Source organism: Borostomias antarcticus (assembly GCF_949987555.1).
Source record: "Borostomias antarcticus genome assembly, chromosome: 2".
In the NCBI taxonomy this organism is placed as follows: domain Eukaryota; kingdom Metazoa; phylum Chordata; class Actinopteri; order Stomiiformes; family Stomiidae; genus Borostomias; species Borostomias antarcticus.
Window position 1 is genome coordinate 25,614,286 of NC_140235.1, and position 25,000 is coordinate 25,639,285.

The window sequence follows — 25,000 nt, forward strand, 5'->3', positions numbered from 1 at the left end:
CGCCCATGGCAGTACAGTCTGGCAAGAACCACACAGAGCTTTCAAACGTGTAACTGATATTCGAGGGGGGAGGAGAGGAGAGGTAAGGAGAGAGAGGACTACAGCAGGAGTAAAAGAGGGTGTGTGTGTGTGTCTGTGTGTGCACTGTGTGCGCGTTAAAGCTGATGGAGGCTTTTCCCTGGAAGGATTGGCACGGATTTGCAGTCTCAAACTGGAAAAGCATAAAGTAACAGCCGCTTGCATCCATGACCGCTCACGGTCATACGGTCAGAAATATCTGACCACGGCCAACAAGCGCTGAGGTAAACGTATACTGTGTCGCTTTAACACCTGGTTCAGTACTGATGGACACAAAACCCTGCTACAACAAGTCTGTCGGAAAGAGAGAGAGAGGGGGCGTGTGCGTATGAGAGAGAGCGAGAGAGAGAGAGAGAGAGAGAGAGAGAGAGAGAGAGAGAGAAAGAGGATTGATGTCTGCTTCCTCTCTGGCTCAGACTCACTTTAAGGCAGTGGCACACAGAGTGTAGTTTCACTGTCTAACCTCTGAAGGGCAGAGTGGATCCACACAGACACACAAATCAGTGTGTGTGTGTGTGTGTGTGTGTGTGTGTGTGTGTGTGTGTGTGTGTGTCTACAAGTAAGTGTGTGTGTGTCTAACATGTAAAGGCATGTTAAAAGCTCTGGGAATACTTAGCAAACTTCAAAGGATGTTTTTGTTGTGCAACACTTGTCCAAATTCCACTCAGCACATCTTTACTTTGTCTGTGTGTGTGTGTTATTGTTGTGTGTACACACGTATGTGTGAGAATGAGTGTGGATGTGAATGTTATTGGAAGTACTATAAGTTCAAGTGTGTGTGTGTGTGTGTGTGTGTGTGTGTGTGTGTGTATGTGTGTGTGTTATTATTGTGTGTGCACGGTGTGTATGTGTGTGAATGAGTGTGGATGTGACTGTTATTGGAAGTATTATACATTCAAGTGTGTGTGTGTGTGTGTGTGTGTGCTTATCCACCTGCTGTACAGTCTCACTCTCTAATTTGTTTCAGCCCACATCTAACGGTCCTGCTACGGGTTCCAAGAGATCCGGACCAACCCTCCAGATGGCCTCGCTTACAGAACCCCCCCCCACACACACACACACACACACGCACACACACACACACACACACACACACACACACACACACACACACACACACACACACACACACACACACACACACAGGGAGAACCTGAAAGGACCTGTGTTTGGTCTGAAGTCAACCTCAAGTCAGCGCAGGGGTAAGAATAGCTATGTTAGCACGGGCTAGCAGCCAGAGGCATCTGCCTCACCGCTGAATTCCCCAGGGAGAACGTACTGAGACGCTGGAGGGAAGACATTCCTGCCACTCCTCCTCTCCTCTCCTCTCTCTCTCTCTCTCTCTCTCCATCCTTCTCTCGCTCCCTCTCTCCATCTCTGGCTTATTCCACTATATTGCGCTAAACGCTTGCAAGTTTCAATCAAAAAATCTCAGAAATTCTGGATGCTCCTGTTTTGGTGTCAAAGTGCAGCTCTATGCCCCTTATTTAGGCCTAATTGATGCGTCTATAGGTGCATTTGTATTCTATGTTGTATTTCACTCAAGTTCACGTTGCTCTTGTTATTTCTGCTGCCTACTAGGAACAGATCACCCTTGTAAAGACTTTGTCTCAACGGGTTTTTAATTGTCCGGTTAAATAAAGGCTTGAATGAATGAATAAACCTTTGACCAAGGGGCCTATTTCTCAGTGCTTCTCTCGTCAATGTGTACCCAGAGTTCAAAACTGGGACACAATCACCACCACACACACACACACACACACACACACACACACACACACGGACACTCAACTCACCAGTCTCTCCACCTCCTGCTCTCTCAGTCTCTCGTCCCTCTGCCGCTGGTGGTAGTCCGTCAGCTCCTCCTTCCCGCTCAACGAGCTGATACTGCCCCGCCTCTCCCTGAAAGCCCCCGGGGGAGTGACCCCCGCCTTCCCGAACGACTGCCTCCTCTCCCCCAGCCCCAGCCCCACCCCCGTGTCCAACCCCGCCTTCCCGAACGACTGCCTCCTCTCGCCCTGGCCCACCCCCGCCTCGAACCCCCCCTTCCCCGAGGACTGTCTCCGGTCACCCGGTCCGGGCTCCAGGCCCGCCCCTCGTCGCTCCCTCTCCCTCTCCCCCAGGAAGAGCTCCGTCGCTGGGGAGACTCCTCGGCTGGCTGGCCTCTCCGGCTCCGGGGGGTTAGAGCTGGACGACGTTAGGCTGAGCTTCTTGGCCACGCGGGGGCTGGAGGAGCCCCCTGCCCGGGACGGCACCGTCACATCGGGGGGCGCGGGGGCGGGGCTCTTGGGGGCGAGGGAGATGGACACCACCCCCTCTCCCTGGATGTGGTTCTGGTTAGTGTCGGAGCTGTAGCTAAGGTTAGCGGTATGATTGAGGTTGTAGCTGAAGTGAGTGGTTTGGTCGTTGTAGCTGTTGGGTTCGGACCGCCTCGGAGGCAGAAGCGTCAGGGCCACGCCTCCGTTGTCGTGGCCACGTGAGGCGGGGCAGAGGCGGGGCAGGGAGCGGCTGTGCCCCCCTGTCATCCCTCCCAGAGAACCCGCTGAGTACTTCCTGGTCCGGGGGCTGGGCGTCGGCTCCTGGTTGCCGTAGCTACGCCGGCCAAGGCGGGGGCTGGAGGGCATGCTGGCCGCGCCTCCCGAGGGGCCGAGGGACGAGGGCGGAGGCGGGGAGGAGAGGAGGAGACTGTCACTACCGGAAACGGAAGAGGAGGAGCCACCGCCGTTCCACATGGAGAGCAAAGGGGACGGGTTCGGATTGTGGGGGCGTCGGCCTTCGGCAGAGCCGTGGAGCAGGCTGTCCTGTGATTGGTTGCGGGACATGGAGGATCGGGAGGAGGAGTCGGAGCGGCGGGACGGGGAGGGAGGGGCCGCTGATTTGCCAGAAAGGGGCGGGCGGTCTGAGCCGTAGAAGCGCCGTGCCTGCTCCTGATATGCTGATGACAGGAAGGTGGGAGTGGTCACCGGTGTGGTGGGAGGAGACTGAGAGATTAAAAAAGAGAGAGAGAGAAAGAGAGAGAGAGAGGGAGAGAGATAATAAAGGTCAAATAATGCTATTTTCACCTTTAACCTTCTAGGCAGGCAAAGAGATAAGGACACATTAAAGGGATCGGTCACCCATTTCACAACATGTTATATTGGGTGCGTTAAGTAGCTGAGCGCTCACTCTTAGAATGCTCACTTTGAGCGCTGAGCGGTTTTTAAAACCACTTAACGGTCTGCTCTAACCGAGCGCTGAGTTGCTAGGAGACGAGAACTTTTAACCTGTTGTCAATAATGTGTGATTAGCGAGCAGCGTCCCAACGATTCCCAAGCCAAAACGCGCCCCCTTGTTGTTTTATTTTTGCTCAGGTGCTGATGATGATTATGAAGTGGTGTTTGGCTCAAACAGATCATAGTTCAAAACGGCTCACTGAGCAACCCGTTAAGTGAATTCTGATCACTGATCGCTGACTGAGCGCTCAGCTACTTAACGCACCCATTGTCTTACTCGACTGCTAAGTGACATGTAGGACAGTAGGGGCAGCATCCTTCATCACACCATTCTTTAGTTTTGCTCTAGCAGCATATCTGTTATACCTGCTCTCTTCTTCTTGCTGCTGTAATGCCCAAATCCCTCCCACCAGGGATTATTCAAGTTTATCTTATCTTATTCTTATCTTATCCAAAGGCAACGATGTTAGGAAGAGGCCGTCGCTGCTGTTCTTTATATCACTTGCGGGGGGTTGAGTGAAACAATATGTCATTTAGTAAAATGGTTGACTTATCCCTTTAAGAAGTGTTGGATCAGCGTGCTGGATCGCCACAGTCGACCGTACCTGGGTCATGCTGAAGTAGGAGGGGCCGGTGTCCCCATTGGCTCTCAGGCTGGTCTCCAGGGCGATCTTCTTGCGCTGGAGGGTGTCCATCAAATCGCGGAGCTCGGAGGCGGAGCGCATGCCCCTGGAGCCGCTGGCCCCGCCCACCACGGCATGGCTGTAGTCACTGCTGAACTTCAGATAGTCTGGAGGGAGGGAGGGGTGGGGTGTGGGAGAGAGGAGCAGAGGATATGGAGGGTAGAGAGAGAGAGAGAGAGAGAGAGAGGGGGGGGAGAGAGAGAAAGGAAACGTTGTTGATAGATGTTTGGGGTAAAAGAGGGAGAAGGAGAGAGAGGGATGAAACGGTGACACAGTGGAACTAAACATACGGGCGGTGCATTTACGTTTTCTGGCCATTTTCTGTTTAGTTTGGGGAGAGAGAGAGAGATAAAGAGAGAGAGAGAGAGAGGGGGAGAGAGAGAGAGGGAGAGAGAGAAAGAGAGAGAGAGAGAGAGAGAGAGAGAGGGAGAGAGAGAGGGAGAGAGGGAGAGAGAGAGAGAGAGAGGGAGAGAGAGAGAGGGAGAGAGAGAGAGAGAGAGAGAGAGAGGAGGTAGAGTTCTGACTTGTTGAGTATACCTGTCCTGCAGCTGGGATATTCATAGACTGTCTTTGGCAGTCCAGTCTAAACCCAAACAATAAGAGAACTGGCAACCGACCGCCCATAGCCCTCCAAGAGCCAGCACACACACGCACACACACACACGTGCGCACACACACACACACACACACACACACACACACACACACACACACACACACACACACGCGCACACACACATACACACAGACACACACACACACACACTCCTCAGATCCAAAACCAACACGCACATGGTGGTTCGAGACTCTAAAAGTATAGCAGAGGATGGAAAGGAAAAGATTTCCTCTTTTTTGGAATTTGTGGAAATAAAAGAAGCCACATAGTACTCAGGAATCCCACAGCTTTTCCCCCCAGAAAGACCCCCTCCACTGGGCCTCAAATAGCCTTCCTGTCCCAACTCATGTTCTTTGTGATCACTGATTTGAAAACATTTGGTAGGTAAAAAGCAATATGGTGTAGACCCATCCAACCCTTTTACTTAGTAGTGTTTTTTACACTAATGGTATGAGGTGGTTGTTACAACATTTCACAATGTTGGGTTGGGACCACCCTGGTCAAAGAACAGTGAGACCACCCTGTGTGTAACCACACACACACACACACACACAGATACACACATACGCACACATAAACACACATACACACACACACGCACATACGCACGCGCAGATACACACGCAAACGCACACACACACGCACACACACACACACTAAACATGTAGATGACGTTTGTATATTGTATGTACACACTTGGAAGTGAGTGTGTAAGATCATGTGTGTACATAAGAGAGGGAGACACGCACACACACACACACTAAACATGTAGATGACGTTTGTATATTGTATGTACACACTTGGAAGTGAGTGTGTAAGATCATGTGTGTACATAAGAGAGGGAGAGTGTGCATGTGCATGTGTGTGTGTGTGTGTGTGTGTGTGTGTGAGAGAGGTTGAAACCCTGCCTTGTAAGGAGGGGAGAAATCGGGCAGAAAGTTCAAGACATCACAAGGTCTGGAGATGCCGTCAGTATTGTGCGAACGTACACACACACACACACACACACAAACACACACACACACACACACACACACACACACACACACACACACACACACACACACACACAGCTACCTGCACACACACACTCATCTTAGCTCCATACATGGGCATTTTTGCCCTAAGATCTGACTCATATCAGGTCTCAAATCTCCATGACACTAGACACTATTCCTATAGAAGTGAACGATCATTGCTGTTCGATGTAACCCCTCCCAACTGTGTGTGAGAGAGAGAGAGAGAGCGAGAGAAAGAGAGAGAGAATGAGAGAGAGGGGGAGAGACAGAGATAAACGAAGGGAGAGACCCCTATGAACACAGCACAGATGTGTGTGTGGTGCGCCTGTGTGTCTGCACATTCCTGCCGTCTAGTGTGGAGCGCTGATATATTGCATGGACACTTCACACACACCCTGTCCGAACACACCGATCAATCACCACCAAGGTGGCAGAATACAGCTGTGTTACCATGGCGATGGCGAGGCACCAGATGAGAAACACATTCCAGTTGTGTTTGAGGTGTGTGTGTGTGTGTGTGTGTGTGTGTGTGTGTGTGTGAGAGAGAGAGAGAGAGTTGTATGCAAGTGTGTTCTATACCTTATAACCTATACCTCCACATAATGTCAACAGAGGCCCATCATAATTGATATTGATTTACACGCTCTCGCTCTCTCTCTGTGCCTCTCTCTCTCTTTCACCTCTGAACTCTTCTTCTTCCTTTCTTTTCTCTTCCTCCCCCCTCTTTCCCTGGCCCCATCATCCCCTGTTCACCCTCATTCCATCCCTCTATCCCGTCCCCCTGCTGTGTGAGTCGGGGTACAGTTACAGGTACTGTATGTCACGCCACAACAGGTGTGTGCAATTGAGACGTGACACTGTGTGTGTGTGTGTGTGTGTGTGTGCGTGTGTGTGTGCGCGCGTTACCTGTGCTGTAGGCCAGGGGCGAAACAGGGCTCTTCTGGGGCAGCATGCTCTTCATACGGCTGGCTTCCTCTGGATGGTTGAACCTGAAGATGTAGGATTTACCCAGACACAGGGAGTAACCTGGGGAGAACACACACACACACACACACGCACACACACACACACACACACACACACACGGTCCGCTATAAAAGAGAGAGCTGTGGCATCTTTGACAGTAAAACACAAAAACAGTAAGGTAATTCATGTTTTAGTTTCTGCGCGCGCATGCACACACACACATACACACACACACACACACGCACACACATACCGCACACTCTCCGCTAGGGCTGAATCCAGGCCACAGTGTTTGCTCTGGTCATCAATTAAGATCACAGAACCAAGCATTAAACAAGATGTCAGGGTCATACCCTCCCTGACGGACTTCAACCACAGCTGTCCAAATACCTCACAGAGGGAGAGAGAGAGAGAGAGAGAGAGAGAGAGAGAGAGAGAGAGAGAGAAAAGAGAGGGCAAGTGAGAGGACATGAGACTTTAAAACAAAGCATCCATGTTGTCCCTCTCCGTTTCCTCCTTGTTGTAAATTTCACTTTATCCAATCTTGTACTTCTCTCTTCTACATGTACCATCCTTTGCCTCGTTCTGCCACTATTTTAACTATCCATTTTTCATCCCTGCTCTCTCTGTGTTATTGAAGGAAGGTTAGGGCTATTTGTTGTTTTTGTGAAATAAAGAAAGGTTCCGCCAATATGACACCAGACACCCTGAGCCTAAATCCAGTCAAGGGAACCACAGAGAGAAGGTGATGGAGAGAGGAAGAGAGAAAGGAGAGAGAGAAAGAGAACGAGAGAGAGAGAGAGAGAGAGAGAGAGAAAGAGAGAGAGAGAGAGAGAGAGAGAGAGAGAGAGAAAGAAAGGGAGAGACAGAGAGAGAGCTGAGAGGGGGAGTGGAAAAAGAGAGAATGGAAAGTATGTCTGAGGCCATTTTCTCTCTTGCTCTCTCTGTCTCGAAACCCCAAAATCAGCGAGGGAGGAGAGGGAGGGGGGGTGGGGGGGGCTGACGTATTTATTTTAGGTTTTAGCATATGCCATTCTTACATATGCCTATTGTATTTAGCTAATGTACTATATACAGTAATATGTTCCCTGAATGTGTGTTCACGTGTGTAGGTATGTACTGTATATGTGTGTGTGTGTGTGTGTGTGCCTGCATGTGTGTATGTGTGAGTGTGTGTGTGTGAGAGAGAGAGTCTGGTCCTGTCTTCCTTCTCAGCTGTGTAAAGAAACACTGTATGACTCTCTTCTAGTGAAACTCTCCAGGTGACCTGGAACAGTGTGTGTGTGTGTGTGTGTGTGTGTGTGTGTGTGTGTGTATGTGTGTGTGCGTGTGTGTGTTTGAGTGAGAGGGGGATGAGGGCAGCAGCATAATACTGTAGTATTTCCATTATGGCATACATAAGTGTAGCGCAGAGTCTGACCTATTGTGGCACACACACGTACACACACACACACACACACACGCACACACAAATGCACACGCATGATCGCACACATGCACAGAAGTGTTTAGTCTGCACAGCTGGATGAAGAACTAGACAAACACACCGCCCTGTAAACACAGCAGTGCACGTTACAACACACACCGTGGTGATGTGGCATCATGACACACACACACTGAGATCAAACACATCTCACATCCCAGAAGGAAATGTGCTCATGTGTGCTTGTGTGTGGGCCAGCATCACTGATAGCTGTTTGTGACCTAAACGTGTGGCTGTAGAAGTGCAATCGTGAGCTGTCTCTGTGTGTGTGTGTGTGTGTGTGTGTGTGTGTGTGTGTGTGTGTGTGTGTATACATACTCCTTGCAGTCTGTGTCTAACCACTCACAGCACCTTACGGTATTTAGCATGACATGCAAACATGCACACACACGTGCGCAGACACACAATGAGGCACAACAAGAGGCAAGTAAAGAGAGGGTGAACTTTCACAGCAGTTCTATCCTCATAAAAGACTTAATTCTCTAGTCGTAACAGTGCTACCATCAGCCAGGTTTAAAGAGGGGATAAAATGCTCTTATTTGTTAATTACGCTGCTTTGTAATTTGATTTCCTCCCCCCTCACCCTCCTTCCCAAACAAATAAACCCAAATCCCTTCCTCTCACTCTAATGTAAACACACACACGCAGCCTTATCCAACAAACACCAACCGCCTTCTTTGCTAAATGTCATGTTTGCCATCTACAAAGATAACCTCACAAGCTTTGATGACACAGATGTTGCATAGCTGAAAGTCTGGTACCAATTCCTGTAGCCTGATCCAAGTTATCCCACTACACTCTAACCACAATGTTATGGGAGGGAAACGGCTCTGTATTTAGCAGGCTATATGAGGGGAACTGCCAAATTAGACCATTAAGTTAGAATGAAAAATAAACCCCCCTATCCCCTATACATATATAAAAAGATATAGGTCTAGCCTGGGCACTAGGGCCACTTATATCTCTTACTTGGCTGTGTGTGTGTGGCTGTGTGTGTGTGTGTGTGTGTGTGTGTGTGTGTGTAATTGACCCTAAAACCGCCAATTAACCTCTGCTGGAGACGAGATGGCCTTATGACGCAATGAGAAAACAATCTCCATGTTCGCAAATAGTGTGTCTGCATAGTTCTGCTAATCTCTCCATCATTAGGATCTGAGACTAGCCAGTTGTTTTACAAGCTTTGACCATCTCTAGACTAGACTTCATGATGGGGTAACTATGAACAAAAACAATGTCAGATTACTTCTCTCTCCCTGGAGTAAACATGGACACTGATGAAAACATGGACTTTGTTCCTGGGACAGATAGGCATGACTGTAGCCATGTTGAACAGGCTGGCCTGGTTCACTCCATTTAACCAGCCTGACTGAGCTGTAGCCTTGGCTGCCAAACTGAAAACCCATTCCAGTGCTAAACTGGAATAGAAACCATGCCTAGCCAACAACTGATAAGCAAGCTTTGTAAGTGTTATTGTAGGATAAAAGTAAACCAAAATGAATTTCAGCCACAAAACTTCACATCTGTACAGTTCCATTATGCTCCCTGTCCGTGGGCTATCTTTCTTTGTCACGTGAAATCTCAGCCTGTCTGTGAACGTGTCCCCCCGAGGCGCGCGCTAGTTCTTCTCAGGTGAGAGCTCCAGTTCCTAATGTAGGCTAGTCTCGAGACGTGCTTTTGCTATGAATTTGAATCAACAGCCGAGAAACACAACAATCTCACAAACAATGCTGAACTAAAGTAATAGTCTATTTACAAACGTAAAATAGCCCCCAGCCTGGACGACAAAACCAAACTTAAATTTCATATTGTTAAAAAGATTAAGCCGGGTAATTATTAGCCTACCTGAATGGCACGCTGCCTGGTTAAACGCGCACACTCCAAAGTGATTCTGGAGAATACTAGGACATCGAATCATCACACCTCCCCTGTTCCGACAGGGATCTCTCTTGCCACCCCCCCCCCCCACACACACACACACACACACACGCGCGCCCACACACACACACACACACACACGCACACGCACACGCACACAGCCTACACACACACACACACACACACACCTCTATAGCCTAAGTCAGTGAACTAAAGCGAATACGTAAACTAACCTTTTACGGTGTCCCATTCAACAAACAGGAGTAAAACGTCGGCCTCTTTGTATCTGCCTGATCAATTATCATGACAAGCGGTTAGCCAGGTCCCGAGGTGAGAAAAGCCAGAAGTCGCCAGTCGTCTCGTCTCAGCCCCTCTACAAAAATTCCAGACCTGACTCGCGGATTACGTGGTTCAGCGATTTCCATGCAGATGAGTCTGAGGTAAGGCATCCACCAATTCTTTTAAGAGGGTGGAAACTTTAGATTTACGCGAAGGCAATGAGCTTTGCGTTAGAGAGCAAAAGCCCACCCCTTTGAAAGTTTACGAGTTCTAAGTAAAAATCAAAAACAGCTGGTGGCAAAAAAACGATCAGACTATACAGTTAAAATGTATTCCAAGCGCCGAGTCCCTGACCCCCGTTTCTTTGTTGGTAGGTCCACTGCCGTTTTAAAGACACTGAGGTATTTGGTCGCCGCCCCCCTCCCTTTTTTCTCTTTCCTTTTGTCCACCTACTTCTCTTTTTTGAAACACCTTGGGAGTAAAGTTACTGCAAAACCCTCAGAGCCCAAACACAAAGAATTTCAGAAACATGGATAGGATTTCTCCTGCATGCGTTGATTTCATCCTTCATGCCCCCTTCAACCTCTCCAGCACGGAAGACAGTGTAAGAAAAGTGGGATTCAATAGAGAAAGAGAGGGAGAGAGAGAGATATATAAACAAAGTGAGAACCCCTATGAAGACAGATGTGTGTGTGTGTGAGAGAGAGAGGGAGAGAGTCAAAGGGTGAAATGGAGGGGAGGGGATGACTGGAAATTGAATCCTGGTATTGGGACAGAGAGAGTCTGATAAGGGAGATGGAGGGAGTGAAAGAGGGAGAATGAAAGAGAAAATCACCACGTGTGATATTTTCACAGAGGACTTTACTCCTGACAGTCACTGATGAAGGGGACATTTTTTCTGTGTGCTTGCGTGTGTGTCCTTCCCCAGAACCTCCACATCATCACAGTGATATGGCTCAGCTGCATCCTAACTACTTGCACTGTACTATGTTACTGATCGGATTATGTTACGGATCTGTGTGTGTGTGTGTGTGTGTGTGTGTGTGTATGGGGGGGGGGGGGTATGAGGGTAGGTCTGAGGATAGGCAGGTTAATCTATTGATCATCTGGGGTGAAATGGCAGCGTCACAGCAGCAGAATCCAAAGGCCAACAAAGAAGCACAAAGAACACTGAATACAAATTTACAAGAAATCCAAAATATACAAGAATGAAACAAAAAATATACAAGATACAAATATACACAGTATAACATCAGACATGCCTAAATTGTGCAAACATACCTAGATTGTACAAGAATGAGGTAACAGTGTATAAGGATGCACACATTTTTCCGTGATGTATGTGTGTGGTTGGCGTGTGCGTGCGAGCATGTCTTTTGCTAAGTGTGGTTATTAAAGCTGAGCTGTTTTCTCCATCAGCAAATTTCCCCCTTGGCTCAGAGCAGAGGGAATGCTGGGAAATTTAGCTCAACACAATCTCTCTGGATTTCAGTGGATTTCTCATAGAGGTAGAGTAAAGTTTCCCCTTCTATGTGCTATATGTGCCATCGTAATCTATGGTTAGCTTCCCCAATGGTACAGGGTTGCAGAAACGAAGCTGATTGCGTCACCGGATGGTGCACTCAGGGCCGGCATACTATGTTGATCTCGTACTGATTCTAGACAAATCTGATTGATGATCAGTGCTATCTGGGGCAGCGACAGGCCTTGGATCTCATCCCACCCATGGCAGATCATTTCCAGACCTGTGTGTGTGTATGTGTGTGTGTGTGTTTGTGTGTGTGTGTGTGTGTGTGTGTGTGTGTGTGTGTGTGTGTGTGTGTGTGGCTGGACTAACTCAGCCCAGCACCTTATGGGATCATCCGTTGGGGTGTGTTTCCATTTCATGCACTCTGCCCACCCCTCGTCTATCTGTCGATCCCTCTCTCCTTCTCTTTCTCTTTCTAGTTGACCTCTCTCTGTCTGCTGCTCTCCTGCCCTCTCCCCTGTCCTGTTTGTACTTCTCTCTTTCTATACAGAACCATTCCTTCACACAATACCCTGACCTCCACAGTCAATACACACCGAGGCGCTGTCAATATTTGAAGCCACCAAACTCAGTTTGAAAACAAATAGGCCAGTCAATATTTAACTGACAATGGTCAGATGACCAGACCAAGACAGAGAGAAAGGTTGTGTGTGGTGTGTGTGTGTGTGTGTGTGTATGTGTGTGTCCTCAAACCTATGCTTCTGAATACGAAAAGGAAGACAAAGAAAAAAGAAGGGACCCAAAGAGGATGGAAGAGTTGTGAATGTGTGAAGAGAGCTAGTGCTAAAAGACAGAAGTGAAAGAAAGAAGCAGGAAGTGGAGTGTTGGGAAAGTTGGGAAAGACTCCAGAGAGAGAGGGAGAGAGACATATAGAGAAAGTGGAGAAAGAGAGAAAGAGAGAGAAAGACTGCAGTGAGAGAGAGAGGGGGGGGGGGGTTAGAGTCTGATCCTGAAGAGTTACAGGGTTAGGGAGTAGGGTGCCTTCTCATTGGTGGAAGTTGTGACTCATGCATAACAAACAACAGCAACTAGCAGCCGTTCCAAACCATTGCAAATTAAACTTAACTCCACAGGATAATGGCCAAACCAGGGAACACACACGCATGCACACAAACACGCGCGCGCACACACACACACACACACACACACACACACACACACACACACACACACACACACACACACACACACACACACACACACACATACACACATCACGTGCAGAGCTTTGGTCATAAGCTAGTCACATGATCCATACACATAAGGACAGGATTGTAGGCTAACCCCAATTTACCACTCACCCACATGTTAAAACACAGCACTTTATAATTATATAACATATTGAATGCAGTTCAAATTGTGCAATCAGATTCTCACTCTGCACATATATCTGTCATTTGACCAGAAGGTGGCGACAAAGTGTGTGCCATACTTATCTGTATGCTGTTTCCCTGTGTGTGTGTGTCTCCTGTGTCAGTGGGTGGGTGGCACATGCACGCTTTCAATTATCTGTGCTTGCGTGTTTCTGTGGAAACCCCTCCCAAAAAAGACGTTCTGTGTGTGCATAGGTATGTGTGTGGGAGTGTGTGTCTCACCTTGCGTCAGCGGCGTGGGAGCAGTGATGGGGACCCCGTCCAGAGCACAGAGATGACCGCAGGGGTCCAGGGTGACCACGCCCGCAGCGTTGGTGATGAGACAATGCTCCGCCTCCACGCCAGGACCCTGGATGATGATGTCCTGGGGTACAGGGGCATCCTCCCGGCCGATACGGGTCACCCCTGTCAGAACACGGAACACATGTGTGGCTATGTGTACATAGTTGTCTAGGTGTGTGTATGTGTGTGTGTTATAAAATAGTATTTTACCTCAGGGAATTAAATCACAAACATTCTTATTAGTAGTTTATTGATCAAAGACGCATCAGCATTCCACTTCTCTCCATGTGTGTGTGAGCATTGTACAGTAATACCTCATGTAATACAAGGAGATCTGAATTGCTTCTCCCACCAACACAAGACAGCTCAACCAAAGCGCTGCATGTCAAATCTTAAATGACTGTTATTATTTCTTCAGGCTACAGATTTGACAGTTGTCTCAGTTATTCTACCAGGTAATGTATGTGTGTGTAGATCTCTATATCTCTGGTCCCATCTACACCTCATCAGTCTGTTAGCCAACCTCGCTGGGATACTAACGAGAAGTTCACACACGCACGCACGCACACACACACACACACACACACACACACACACACACACATACACACACACACACACACACACACACACACACACACACACACACGCACACACACACACACACACACACCTGTCTGGGACTGGGGAGCCTATAAATACACTGGTATAATGTTTACTAAAGTAAAAATATCCATGTGTGTGTGTGTGGTTGAGTGTGTGTGTGTGTGTGTGTGTGTGTGTGTATGTTTGTGTGTGTGAGAGAGAGAGTGTGTGTGTGAGAGAGAGTTTGTGTGTGTGTGTTCCCCTCCATAGTCCTCCCCGAGGGAGGAAGTCAGCTTGGCTGTCTGTCCTGACTCCACTGTGACCTGGTATCCTCCCATAGTATCACATTCCCTCCACAGATGAGTAAGACGCCCACTTACCAGTCTGATGAAGCTGTGAAGACCTGTCTGAGAGTTATATGTGTCTAGACCGCTCTCTATTCTTCAAGACAGTTTTCCTCCCAACTCCTTGAGATACTTATATTTTGTTCGCATTCAAGAATGTAAAGAGTGTGAATCTGAATGTATATAACCTGTGTGTGTGTGTGTGTTTATGTGTGTGTTACCTTCTTTAAGAGGCAGCAGGGTTATAGCCACACTCAGTCTCCCACTTCCCAAGCTGACCAGATGGGGCGTGGCCGTCTGCACCTTCAGGCCTTTTCCTGTGTCGATCAAGTCCAGGGGCGGAGACTGAACGGGAGAATGAGTGAGAAATCGTTTCAGACAAAACTGCTGGCAGCTGGTATAGACGGGACTCTGTTTGAGAGATGTGAGGTGTGTGAGGTGTGTGAAGTGGATGCGTCATTGTGTGTGTACTGTCGTGTGTGAAGTGTGTGAGTCGTGTTTCTCACCCTGGGCTCGTCCGGGAGCAGCTGGTCTAACTCGGGCTGGAACAGCATCTCTGAGTCCTGCAGGAACGAGAGGACAAACCGGTTCTACTGAGAACTCACATTAGTGCACGTACGTATGTGCGTTTAAACTCACGTGCACTGAACAGCTGCAATGAACCCATGTAGGAATGAAAGGCTGTCCACAGCTGGCTGATGGCACGTTTAGCATAAACACACACACACACACACACACATACACACACACACACACACACTTTCCAGCACTCATAGCTGCTGCATAAGAGGGAATGTCTGTGTGAAAGAGTTCCTGAGGGAAAAAATCACTTCAGATGGGCACAGGGTGGGAATACCCCCCCACACACACACACACTTGCACACACACATACACATACAGTACACACACACACACACACACACGCACACAGTACACACACATACACACACACATGCACACATATACAGTACACAAACACACGCACACACACACACACACACATTTTTTAGTGGGAGGCATGGGCAGGAATGTTCCATGACGGTGGATTTCCCACGGGTCTAGGAGAGCCCCTGGCACAGCCTGGCCAACGGGCCCACAGTGGCACCGAGTCACCGCGAGCGGTCAAACCGCCCTGATGAACCACACCCGCAACATACGGCAAGCATGACCAGGGGACCGTGAAAGCACGGGTTGTGGTTTGCCGTGATAATGACAACTCGAAGATGCTGCCGTTCCTCTCATAGAAAGCCAACAGGACCAAGAAGCACAATTGCGCAGGATCGCGGCAACCATTTGTTATGTTTTGATGTTTAATGCAGATATTGGTCTTTGGTGGGAATGTTATCGCCCTGTAGTGAAGTTCACCACTCTTCCAGTGTGTGTGTGTGTGTGTGTGTGAGAGAGAGAGAGAGAGAGAGAGAGAGAGAGTATGGTATGTTAAGTTGAAATTGGTTAAAACTGAGCTGATAGTGTGTGAGGGAATATGAGCCATGTAACGAGAGCAGCTGTTGAGAGAGGAATGAGATAAAATATACAGTACACAATCTAACACTGAGAACACATGAAGTGAGCTGTGTCGGTGCGCATGTGTGTGTGTGTGTGTGTGTGTGTGTGTGGTTGGTCTAAGCATAGATCTAATGACAAGGCCAACCCAACCAGAACACTTCAATGAAATGAAACACAAACAAACGTGTGCACGCACATATGCATGCACACACACACACACACACACACACACACACACACACACACACACACACACACACACACACACACACACACACACGGCACATGGTATATGGCTAGATTAGAAACAACGCTAACTACACCTCCTCCCCTTTCCATCATTCTTCTGTTCTCTCCTCCCTCTTCCTCTCTCCCTCCTTCTCTCCCTCCCACCAGACCTCAACCTTCTATCATTCTCTCCAATTCACCTCCTTTCTGTCTTTCTTTCTTGTTTACCTCTGCTCTCCTCACTCCCCTTCTCCTCTCCCCTCCTCTCATCTCCTCTTCTCCTCCTCTCCCCCCTCACTCATCCTCTCCTCACTCCTCCTCTCCCCTTCTCTCATCTCCTCTCTCTGTACTCCCTCCTCCTCTCCTCTTCTCCTTTCCTCTCCCATCCTCTCCTACTGAGGAAACACAAATCACAGACAGCTCCCGACCACTTCCTTTCATTCAGAGCCCACTTCCTCTCTGAAGTCACTTCCTGCTCTGTTCTAACACCCTCATTGCTCCTAGGCACACATGCACAGCACACTAGCTGCAACACACACACACACACACACACACACACACACACACACACACACACACACACACACACACACACATCCATTGGCTTCCGTGCATCCCATCAAGACAAAAACACACACAAACACACACACTGAAACAGAAACAAACATAGGAATGTATTATTCTTGAGATTTACAGTAAATAGAGGTCAAAGGCATTTGAAATTCAGGGGGGGGATTGATGACTGCAGCTTATTTTATGACCCCCGCCTCCTCTCTCTCTCTCTCTCCTCCTCTCCTCTCTTTTTCCCCTTTCCTCCAGATGAGCTGGGCAAGTCCAGACAGGTGGCTGTGATGTGCTTCAGTGGAGCGCCCCCACCTACCCCCAGGGATACAGAAGATAGAAAGATCCCCCCCCGAGACACATTCCAAGGCTGTGTCTCTCCCCTGCTGATCCTATCAGGACCTGAGCTGAGTCCAGACTGGCCAGAAAGGAGCTCAGAGAACGTTAGAACTCGGCCAACATGGCTTTCAGAACCGGAGATTAATGTGTGTGCGTGTCAGAGTGTGTGTGTTGGCATTAACATTGGCCCGCAGAGTGCGGAGTTGAGTGTTATGGCCCCAGGTAGATAAGGCAGACATGTCTGAACGTAGACACACACACGCACGCACGCGCACACACATACACACCAGTTCACCAAAATCAAGGACACTTTCACCAAATGGTTTGGATGAAAGAAAGGAAGAAATAATAAAATAAAGGGACAAGTGCACAGTGAACCTGTTGTCCCAAACCCATGATGTACAGTGTCTCCCCAGTATGTACAGTTGTTGAATGAAACTTGTCGTCTTGTTGTTGATCAAGCACCACATAAAGAACAAAAAGGCAATAAAATGGTATGATAATCCACTATTTATTGTAGTGACAATGTTGCTATTAACAGATGCTACTGTCCCTCACTGTACGCAATATCATTGCTATTAACCAATGCATTTTAGCTTATACTTCACTTGTTTTTAAGGTCTAATTTGAAGCATCTACAGTTATGCAACATGTCTATGCATACAGCAGACAGGGCGTTTCTAAGGTGAGGACACATTTGAGGCTTAGCCCAGGTGTTTGCAGTCCAAGCAATCCAAAAGAATACAGATCTGTGCAATGAGATAAACTGCTTCAATAAAGCCCCAGTCACCCTTATAGATCATCACACCCTGTCCACTGTTTCTCTCAAGCAGTCTTCTGTCATTGTCTGTCCATCAGGTCCTATTCTGTCAATCTTTCAACTCAGCCTCCCTCTGCTGTCCGTATAGTGTTACTGCGGCCAATATGCTGATACATTCTACATGATCCAAATAAGAAGACCCGCCAAAAGAGCTAACAAACACCTCCAGCCCTGAACTCTGTGGATTTAGAACGTGGCCGGCTTCTTGAGTAGAATAGTCTAGACTTTTTACAGAGACACCAATCATAGTTTTGTGCAAAGTTATGTACAAGCCAAAATTTACTTGATGATAGGAAAAATGGACTGTGGCGAGTGCTCCTCTGGTGGCGCGATGGACATGCACGATGGACGCATGCGGCACAGATGGACGCACGTACAGGGGTCAGAGTAATGAGATACGGAGTGACCGAGGGAACAGGAAAGGGAGTTGAGTACAGAAAGGAAACGGAGGCGAGGGCGATAAGACAGGAGGAAGTCTGATAGAAGCGTCGCAATATGGGGGAGAATGAAGGGATGAGATGAAAGACGCACAGCTGAGCTGTAGCTAAGAGGAACCGTCTGGATGAATATTGCCTTCTCTTTCTTCTTCTTTATGAGTAGCCTTCTCTCTCCATCACTCTCCCTCTCTTTATCTCTGTATGGGAGACACAGGAAAACCCTCAGCTGCTGGGCAGATGGAATGATCCAACATCAAAGTGTGTGTGTGTGTGTGTGTGTGTGTGTGTGCGTGCATGTGAATGTATGTACCATACATACACAGCACAAGTCTGCGGGATCTGAGGACGCCACGCATGGTGACAGTTTTTAGAGTGTGCGTGTGTGTGCGCCCAATCACGTGCTTGACAGGCTGGGTGGTGGATGTAATGAGGAAACTGTAAACAAGCTAGTGGCGTCTCGCCGTTCCTCATTTACTCCTCCTCCCTCCTTCTCTATCCCTCCATCCCTCCCTCTCTCCTCCCTCCTTACATTCCAGTAGAGGTCTCCTCCCTCCTGACAAAGGCTGCATTGTGTCCCCGTCCCTCTGTTGAATATGGAGTGCCCTCCGACTGCCACTCACACCAGAGAGGGAGAGGGCTGACAATCTCTCTCTCTCTCCCTCCCTCCTCCTCTTCTCATCCCCCCCTCCTCCCTCCTTCCCCTGACATTCTTCTGTCCCTCGCTCAGCAGGGATGCTCGCCGGCACAAGCCTGGCACCTTACAAAAGACGGGCGTTGGCGTATAGACAAAACACTTTTTGGGTAGACAAAACAAGTGTTTGAGGATCTGAGGCACGTTTTACTTGAAGGATCGAGGACACCTCACACACTCGTTATTGAGACACACACACACACACACACACACACACACACGCACACGCATTTGCACACTGACCTTTAGGCACAAATATCGCTCTGTCTTGTGGTTCGTCCTCCGCGGGACCTCTCTAGCCTTCTGATTATGCATGGGTTGGTGCGCGTGTGTGTCAGGCTAAAAACGAAGAGCGCTCAAGAAAATGACCATTTGTAAACACAGAAGAACCCTCTGAACCAGACAGAACCCTTTTCGGGTCCTCTTTAGCACCCTGAATTGCCTTCAGAAGGGTGCCTCTATGGTTCTATATTGCACTCTAGAACTCTTTGTGGGGTGTAGATCTAAAGTTTTCAACACATGGACAAGCAGCAGATACTGTGTCATCACGTGATCCACCAACGTGGCCACCAAAAACACCCTGTATAAGAATTAGTAAACCCAGGCCACAGAGGAAAGAATGGCCTATTGTTGTCACAGCTGAAGTTATAATAGCTTTAGCTGCTATTTAATATGAGGGACTCTGTGTATGTGTGTGTGTGTGTGTGTGTGTGCCTGTGTTTATTCATTAAATCTGAGATTTCTTCAATACCATCTGTGGGGGATTAACTAATGTTTTGTCGTCTAATAGGACAAATATGGCACAAATATTAATACAGGGCCATCTGAGCTGATATTGGTAAAAACCTACTAGCAGGTGTGAAGACTGTGACTTTCTGAGGTAGACTATATGACACCACATCCTGTCGGTTAGAATGGAGGGAGTGAAGAGGGCAGGAAGACAGATAAAGGAAGAAGGAGACAGGGAGGAGAGGAGACACCTTTCAGACTACAGTGGAGGTTTTGGGTAAAACTGGTGGAAAACTTGGTCTGAGGTTGTAACAAACGTGACAGAATGCTATGTAAAAGTATGGGCTTAGTGAGAGTGGTACGGTCAGCTGAACGTACCTTAGTGGGGGCCACTCCCCCACCTCGGGGACATCCACACCAGAAGATGCAAGACCAAGGCCAACAGGATCCCGAAGGACCCCGGCCACCCAGACAACGGACTGTTCTCTCTGCTTCAGTCAGAGAAAAGGTACCGCACAAACGTGGCGCGCATGGAGAGACTCAATAAGAGCTTCTTTCCACAAGCCGTCCAGCACCTGAATGATTCTAATCTAATGTATTCAGTGCAACTATATCTGGTTGGTCAGGATATCTAGTGTATAAAACATAACCATACATGTAAATGAAAATTACACAATGTATTTCACCCCTGGAATTATTTATTATAGCTATAGCATGTACATAACACACCCATGCCCCCAATAGCATAACACACCTAGCTCCCCCAGGGTTATTTATAACCATAAATAGGCTATAGCAAGTAGATAGACCATCAATAACGGTATCTTATCCTTATATTGCATCCTGTATATTGGTAGCCTATTTCTTGTGTGATTTGTAAATTGTGTATTGTAGTTACATTGTGTGATGCAACATTTCACTGTAGGTTCCTACATTATGTGACGAAATAAAGAATTTGATCTCAACTGCGCATGTCACATCCGTACAGTACAGTAGCTACATCCCGCAGGGACCAATCAGCTGATTCGGTTGATCACCTACAGGACATAACACATCTCCAATCGCGCACGCACGGACCTGCCCGCGAGACTGAGAAAAGTCATTGCTTGCATGAACAGAAATGTAACAACAAACAAAGACACATGGTTTCTGCTCTAATAGAACAAATCATCGATTAAACACGGGTTACTGCCCATTCGAAGTTTAATAGCCGACTCGGGAAATGGGCTACTGGGAAAAACTAGGGAAATTAAAGGCTGCTGTAGAAATCCAGTAAAGTTTTGTCAGCTGTTATACACATGACACGACCACAGTGTCTATAAGCATGCGCATCATTTAAGCTATATAAGGCTATAGGTCTACTATAACAGAGTTCTTACCATTGAACCTTGACTTGAACCTTGACTGGCCACTGTATTCATAACCAAAGGATGTCAACCCAAACACCGGCAGTCTCACAATTCCCCAAATGTATCCTTTGAAAAATCCAAAGGGTGCCGCTTAAATCCTTTCCCTCTTCGACCACCTAACCCAAATACATCCCTGGCACGTTCATCATCAAACTGGAATTAGAAGTAGCCTACAACTGCACTGGTGGTTCTTCAGAATACTTTGAAGGGCTGTCCTCTCTCGCACGGGAATTCTAAACAGCTGGAAACGGGACCTGGCTGGAAGGAATGACGGACGGGACAGTGGGCGGGTGTGTGTGCGCGCGCGCGTGTGTGTGCGTGTACGGTGGTGACGGCGATGGCCGCCGAAATTAAGCACCAGTAATGGGCAGGTGTGAACAGACACCTCGGCTTGACTTCTGGCTGTCTGATTGATTAAAAGGCAGATCATTGCAAGTTGGCCTTTTTTTTTTATTGCCCATAGTTCTCACGTGCTTGAGAGAAAGAGAGAGAGTTTCTTGAGAAAAACTTGAGACACAGTCTTACGCACTTAGATTTAATCTAATTTAAATAAATTCCAGTAGAGTTGCCTCGACCGCGACAAAGCTGCGTTTAGATAATTACATTATCCTAGGAATCCTCGATTGGCACGATTGGGCTACAGTACTATTCTGGGGGGATACATAAATTGTTATAATTTATCCTAACTTAGTTTTAAGCAATCGAGCCTCTTATTGATCCACCATGATTGCAAAATGTCTTAACTTGGGTATCCTCCAATCAATCAAACAGATGCCCACGGAATTTAAGCTAATCTTTTCATCACATTCCAGCGGAACGGAATTTACTGGGCACCAGCTTGTCAGCGCGTGAATGGGTGGCAAGCGAATTTTAAAGTACATCTGCAAGTGATTTATCTCCACTCTAGTTGACTTCATTACCTCTACCCAGGGCGAATTCACGGTTGATTTTCAAATACGTGTGTGGTGGGTTTTAGGTAGTTAGATCGCTCTGGATTCCCCCCTATCTTGAAAAATTTCTCTCCGATAGTGTTTCGACCGGGCCAATCAGGGATTGTGTTACGACTGCTGTTCTGCCACCAGTAGAACAGAACCCCGGATTAGTCCCTGTGGCAAAACCATGGATGTATTCAGTCTCCCTAAGCAATGATCAGTAACATTAACGTTAGTAGAATAAACAGCCATAAGTGGAGTTATTGCAGAAATAGATTCAATAATAACAATTAAACAAGAACAACAGTATGCACATGGGTTTCTCAGAGGAAAATACATTTTCGCTGTTCCTCAGACTGGAGTTGGCAAACGTTTTGTTACACTGATTGAATGTAGGAGTTTGTCTGTCAAGGCAAGTAGCCTACTCCTGCCCACTGAAATCGTTCGAGATAGGGGGAAGACCAGACTGATTTGCGTAGAGAAACAGAATGAGAGCTCGCTAGATCAGGATGGTCTTATGAAGCTATGAACTATAACCCTACAGTATCTCATACATGATTGCCCTTGTGTGTTGGCTAAAATCACAATGACATCATACTCAGTAGTAGTCTGAGATGGCCATGGAATGTTTCACAGCATTCATGATTTCCTAAGTGATTCCGCTGAGACTGAACAGAAACCCAGGAAGATGTTTTGAAAGGGTTTCCACTTGGAATGAATTATTATTATTAGGTATTGAGTCCAGAAAGCTATATTTGTTCAGACATATCCCTCATGCTTTGGACAGGAAACGCATTGAGGGTTCTGTGAGGTGAGGTCTGCAGCCACTGTCAGTTGAAGTTGACCCTATAAATGCATCTCTTCCCTTCTACTGGTATTGCCACTGGATCATTTTCAAATAGGGAAAGGTTTTGATCAGTCTCAATCCATAGTTTTGCCAATCCGATCTTGATAGGTCAATGATCACTTAGAAGAGGAGAGGTAGGACATATCTGTTGTAGCGACTGTTGGGTCAGTTTCTTAGACTTGAGAAGAAGTCCAGTTTGGTTTGGGATGGTTCAGACTGGTTTGGGGTGGACGTCACCTCTTTTAAACCCCCCTCCCCGTTGTAAGGCATTAAAAGAGGAGGGGACGGTCATAAGAAGAAGTCCATTAGCTTTTACCATGGCTGTTTTAGCAAGCTTTCAGACAGTAACCTGGTAAATGGACACACACACAGTTTTTCACCTGTATCCACTGGAGTGTGCTTAAGTCATAAAGTCCAAGCAAGTGCTCCTTGGAGACCAGGGGAGCCCACTGGAACCGTGCACGCGTGTGTCTGCGGAAGAGAGAGAAAGAGAGAGAGAGAGAGAGAGAGAGAGAGAGAGAGAGAGAGACACACACAAACGACAGAGGAACGCGGCAAACACGGCACTGTCCATTTGAGGCTTTCCAATCCCACAGGTCTTTTATGGTATGACGACTCTGCAATTAGTGTGTGTGTGTGTGTGTGAGAGAGAGAGAGAGTGATTTACTGCCAGAGCCCTTGCTGACCACACGAGCCAGCATAAACAAGGCGGCTTGTCTGGAACGCAACGCTCACTCTCACACTAGCCGAGAGAGAGAGAGAGAGAGAGAGAGAGGAAGGGAGGAGTAGAGAGAGGGGAGAAAATGAAAAGAAAACATCTTTCATTCTCAGAGTCAGGGGTGAGAGAGCAGCTGTGACGATACACTCTCTCTCTCTTTCTCCCTTCCTCTCCTCTCTGGATTCAACAGGTTCTTATCCATCTACAGTATAGTTTCTCTCTGCTGTCTCCCCTTTGGTGCGACTGTCTCTTCACTCTCCTCTGCGTTCTTTTCTGTCCCTCTCTCCCTCCATCCTTCAAAGACCACAGGAATCCTCTGTCAGGGCAGTAATCAGTGGATTGCCACAAGCCACGTACACGCGCACACACACACACACACACACACACACACACACACACACACACATGCGCAGGTGTGTACGCGCGCACACACAGATTGAAGTGTGTGGCTATTAAGTCCATTATTTCATTGTTCTCTAGTTAAATCAAGATGACAATTTCAGTGATCTCTTATACAGCATTGTTATTTCACAGCATACAGTAACTACATGACAGAGTAATACAAAACAAGTGTGAATAGTCTTGTGTGTGGGAGAATATGTGTAGTCCAAACCTTTTGGAATTGTCATTGCTACATTTATAAACTTGTCATTTTCATGTCTACACATGACAACAAAAAAATCAGTCTCCAAAACGATCATATGATCACCGACTAAAAAAAAGACCACGTGATCAGTTGAGGCGTGAGTCTGTCACGTGATCAGTGGCACGTCTCTATGATGACAGGAGTCTGGCGATGAGACACGGCGCGCGGCGTCCTCACCGGCTAGAGGTGCGAGCCTGGAGGAATCCTGGGCGCGGCGTCCATCTGGGCGCGTCCGTTCTACGCTCCGTCCAGTCCTAAGGCGCGGGTCGCGCGGGCTTGTGGTCGCGCCTGGGCAGGAGCGCGTCATTGAGGCCGATGACCGCGTCGGCGAAGCCCACCAGCTCCACGAAGTCCGAGGTGATGATGTTAACCCCGCCCGCGCCTGGCCTCTGGGCCTCCACCCACGCCATGATGGCGGGAAGGTTCCTGTGGGGAGGAGTGGGGGGGGGCAGAAGGAGGGAGTGTGGAAGGAGAGGTGAAGGTAAAGTGTGAAGAGGGGGGAAGATGGGTAGAGAAAGAGAGAGAGAGAGATGGTAAGGAAAAAGACGTTGAGAGAATACAAGGGGAGCTGGAGATGCAGAAAGAAAGAGAGTTTGTTTCGCGAGTGCTGAAGTAAGACCTGCAGTCTAACTGGTGATGCAGCTTTAGGGCCAGAGAAACCGTCTACAAAAACCGTTGTTTTGACTTGGTGTGACTTACTCATGAGCACAGACATGTGCCTGCGGGTGCCACACACCCACTGACAAAGGACACACACACACACTGTGGCTAGGATCATAAAGACCTTAACCCTCTGGGCAGCCGGCTGGACAAA

General features: G+C 47.9%; 2 protein-coding genes across 2 annotated transcripts in view; both read right to left on the reverse strand.

The window, feature by feature from the left end:
- The window catches only part of phldb2b (pleckstrin homology-like domain, family B, member 2b), a 30,516-nt gene extending 15,636 nt beyond the window's left edge, over nt 1–14,880 (reverse strand). Inside the window, exons 1-6 of the mRNA XM_084455955.1 lie at nt 14,830–14,880; nt 14,545–14,668; nt 13,335–13,517; nt 6,515–6,634; nt 3,896–4,080; nt 1,875–3,059 (exon numbers count right to left, since the gene is read on the reverse strand). Coding sequence (XP_084312081.1) covers nt 1,875–3,059; nt 3,896–4,080; nt 6,515–6,634; nt 13,335–13,517; nt 14,545–14,668; nt 14,830–14,877 — 1,845 coding nt within the window. The 5' untranslated portion in view covers nt 14,878–14,880. The remainder of the gene's footprint in view (nt 1–1,874; nt 3,060–3,895; nt 4,081–6,514; nt 6,635–13,334; nt 13,518–14,544; nt 14,669–14,829) is intronic.
- Nucleotides 14,881–24,440: 9,560 nt separating this feature from the next.
- plcxd2 (phosphatidylinositol-specific phospholipase C, X domain containing 2) overlaps nt 24,441–25,000 on the reverse strand; it is a gene marked incomplete at both ends in the record, with an annotated part of 5,604 nt that continues 5,044 nt past the window's right edge. Inside the window, one exon of the mRNA XM_084454043.1 lies at nt 24,441–24,612. Coding sequence (XP_084310169.1) covers nt 24,441–24,612 — 172 coding nt within the window. The remainder of the gene's footprint in view (nt 24,613–25,000) is intronic.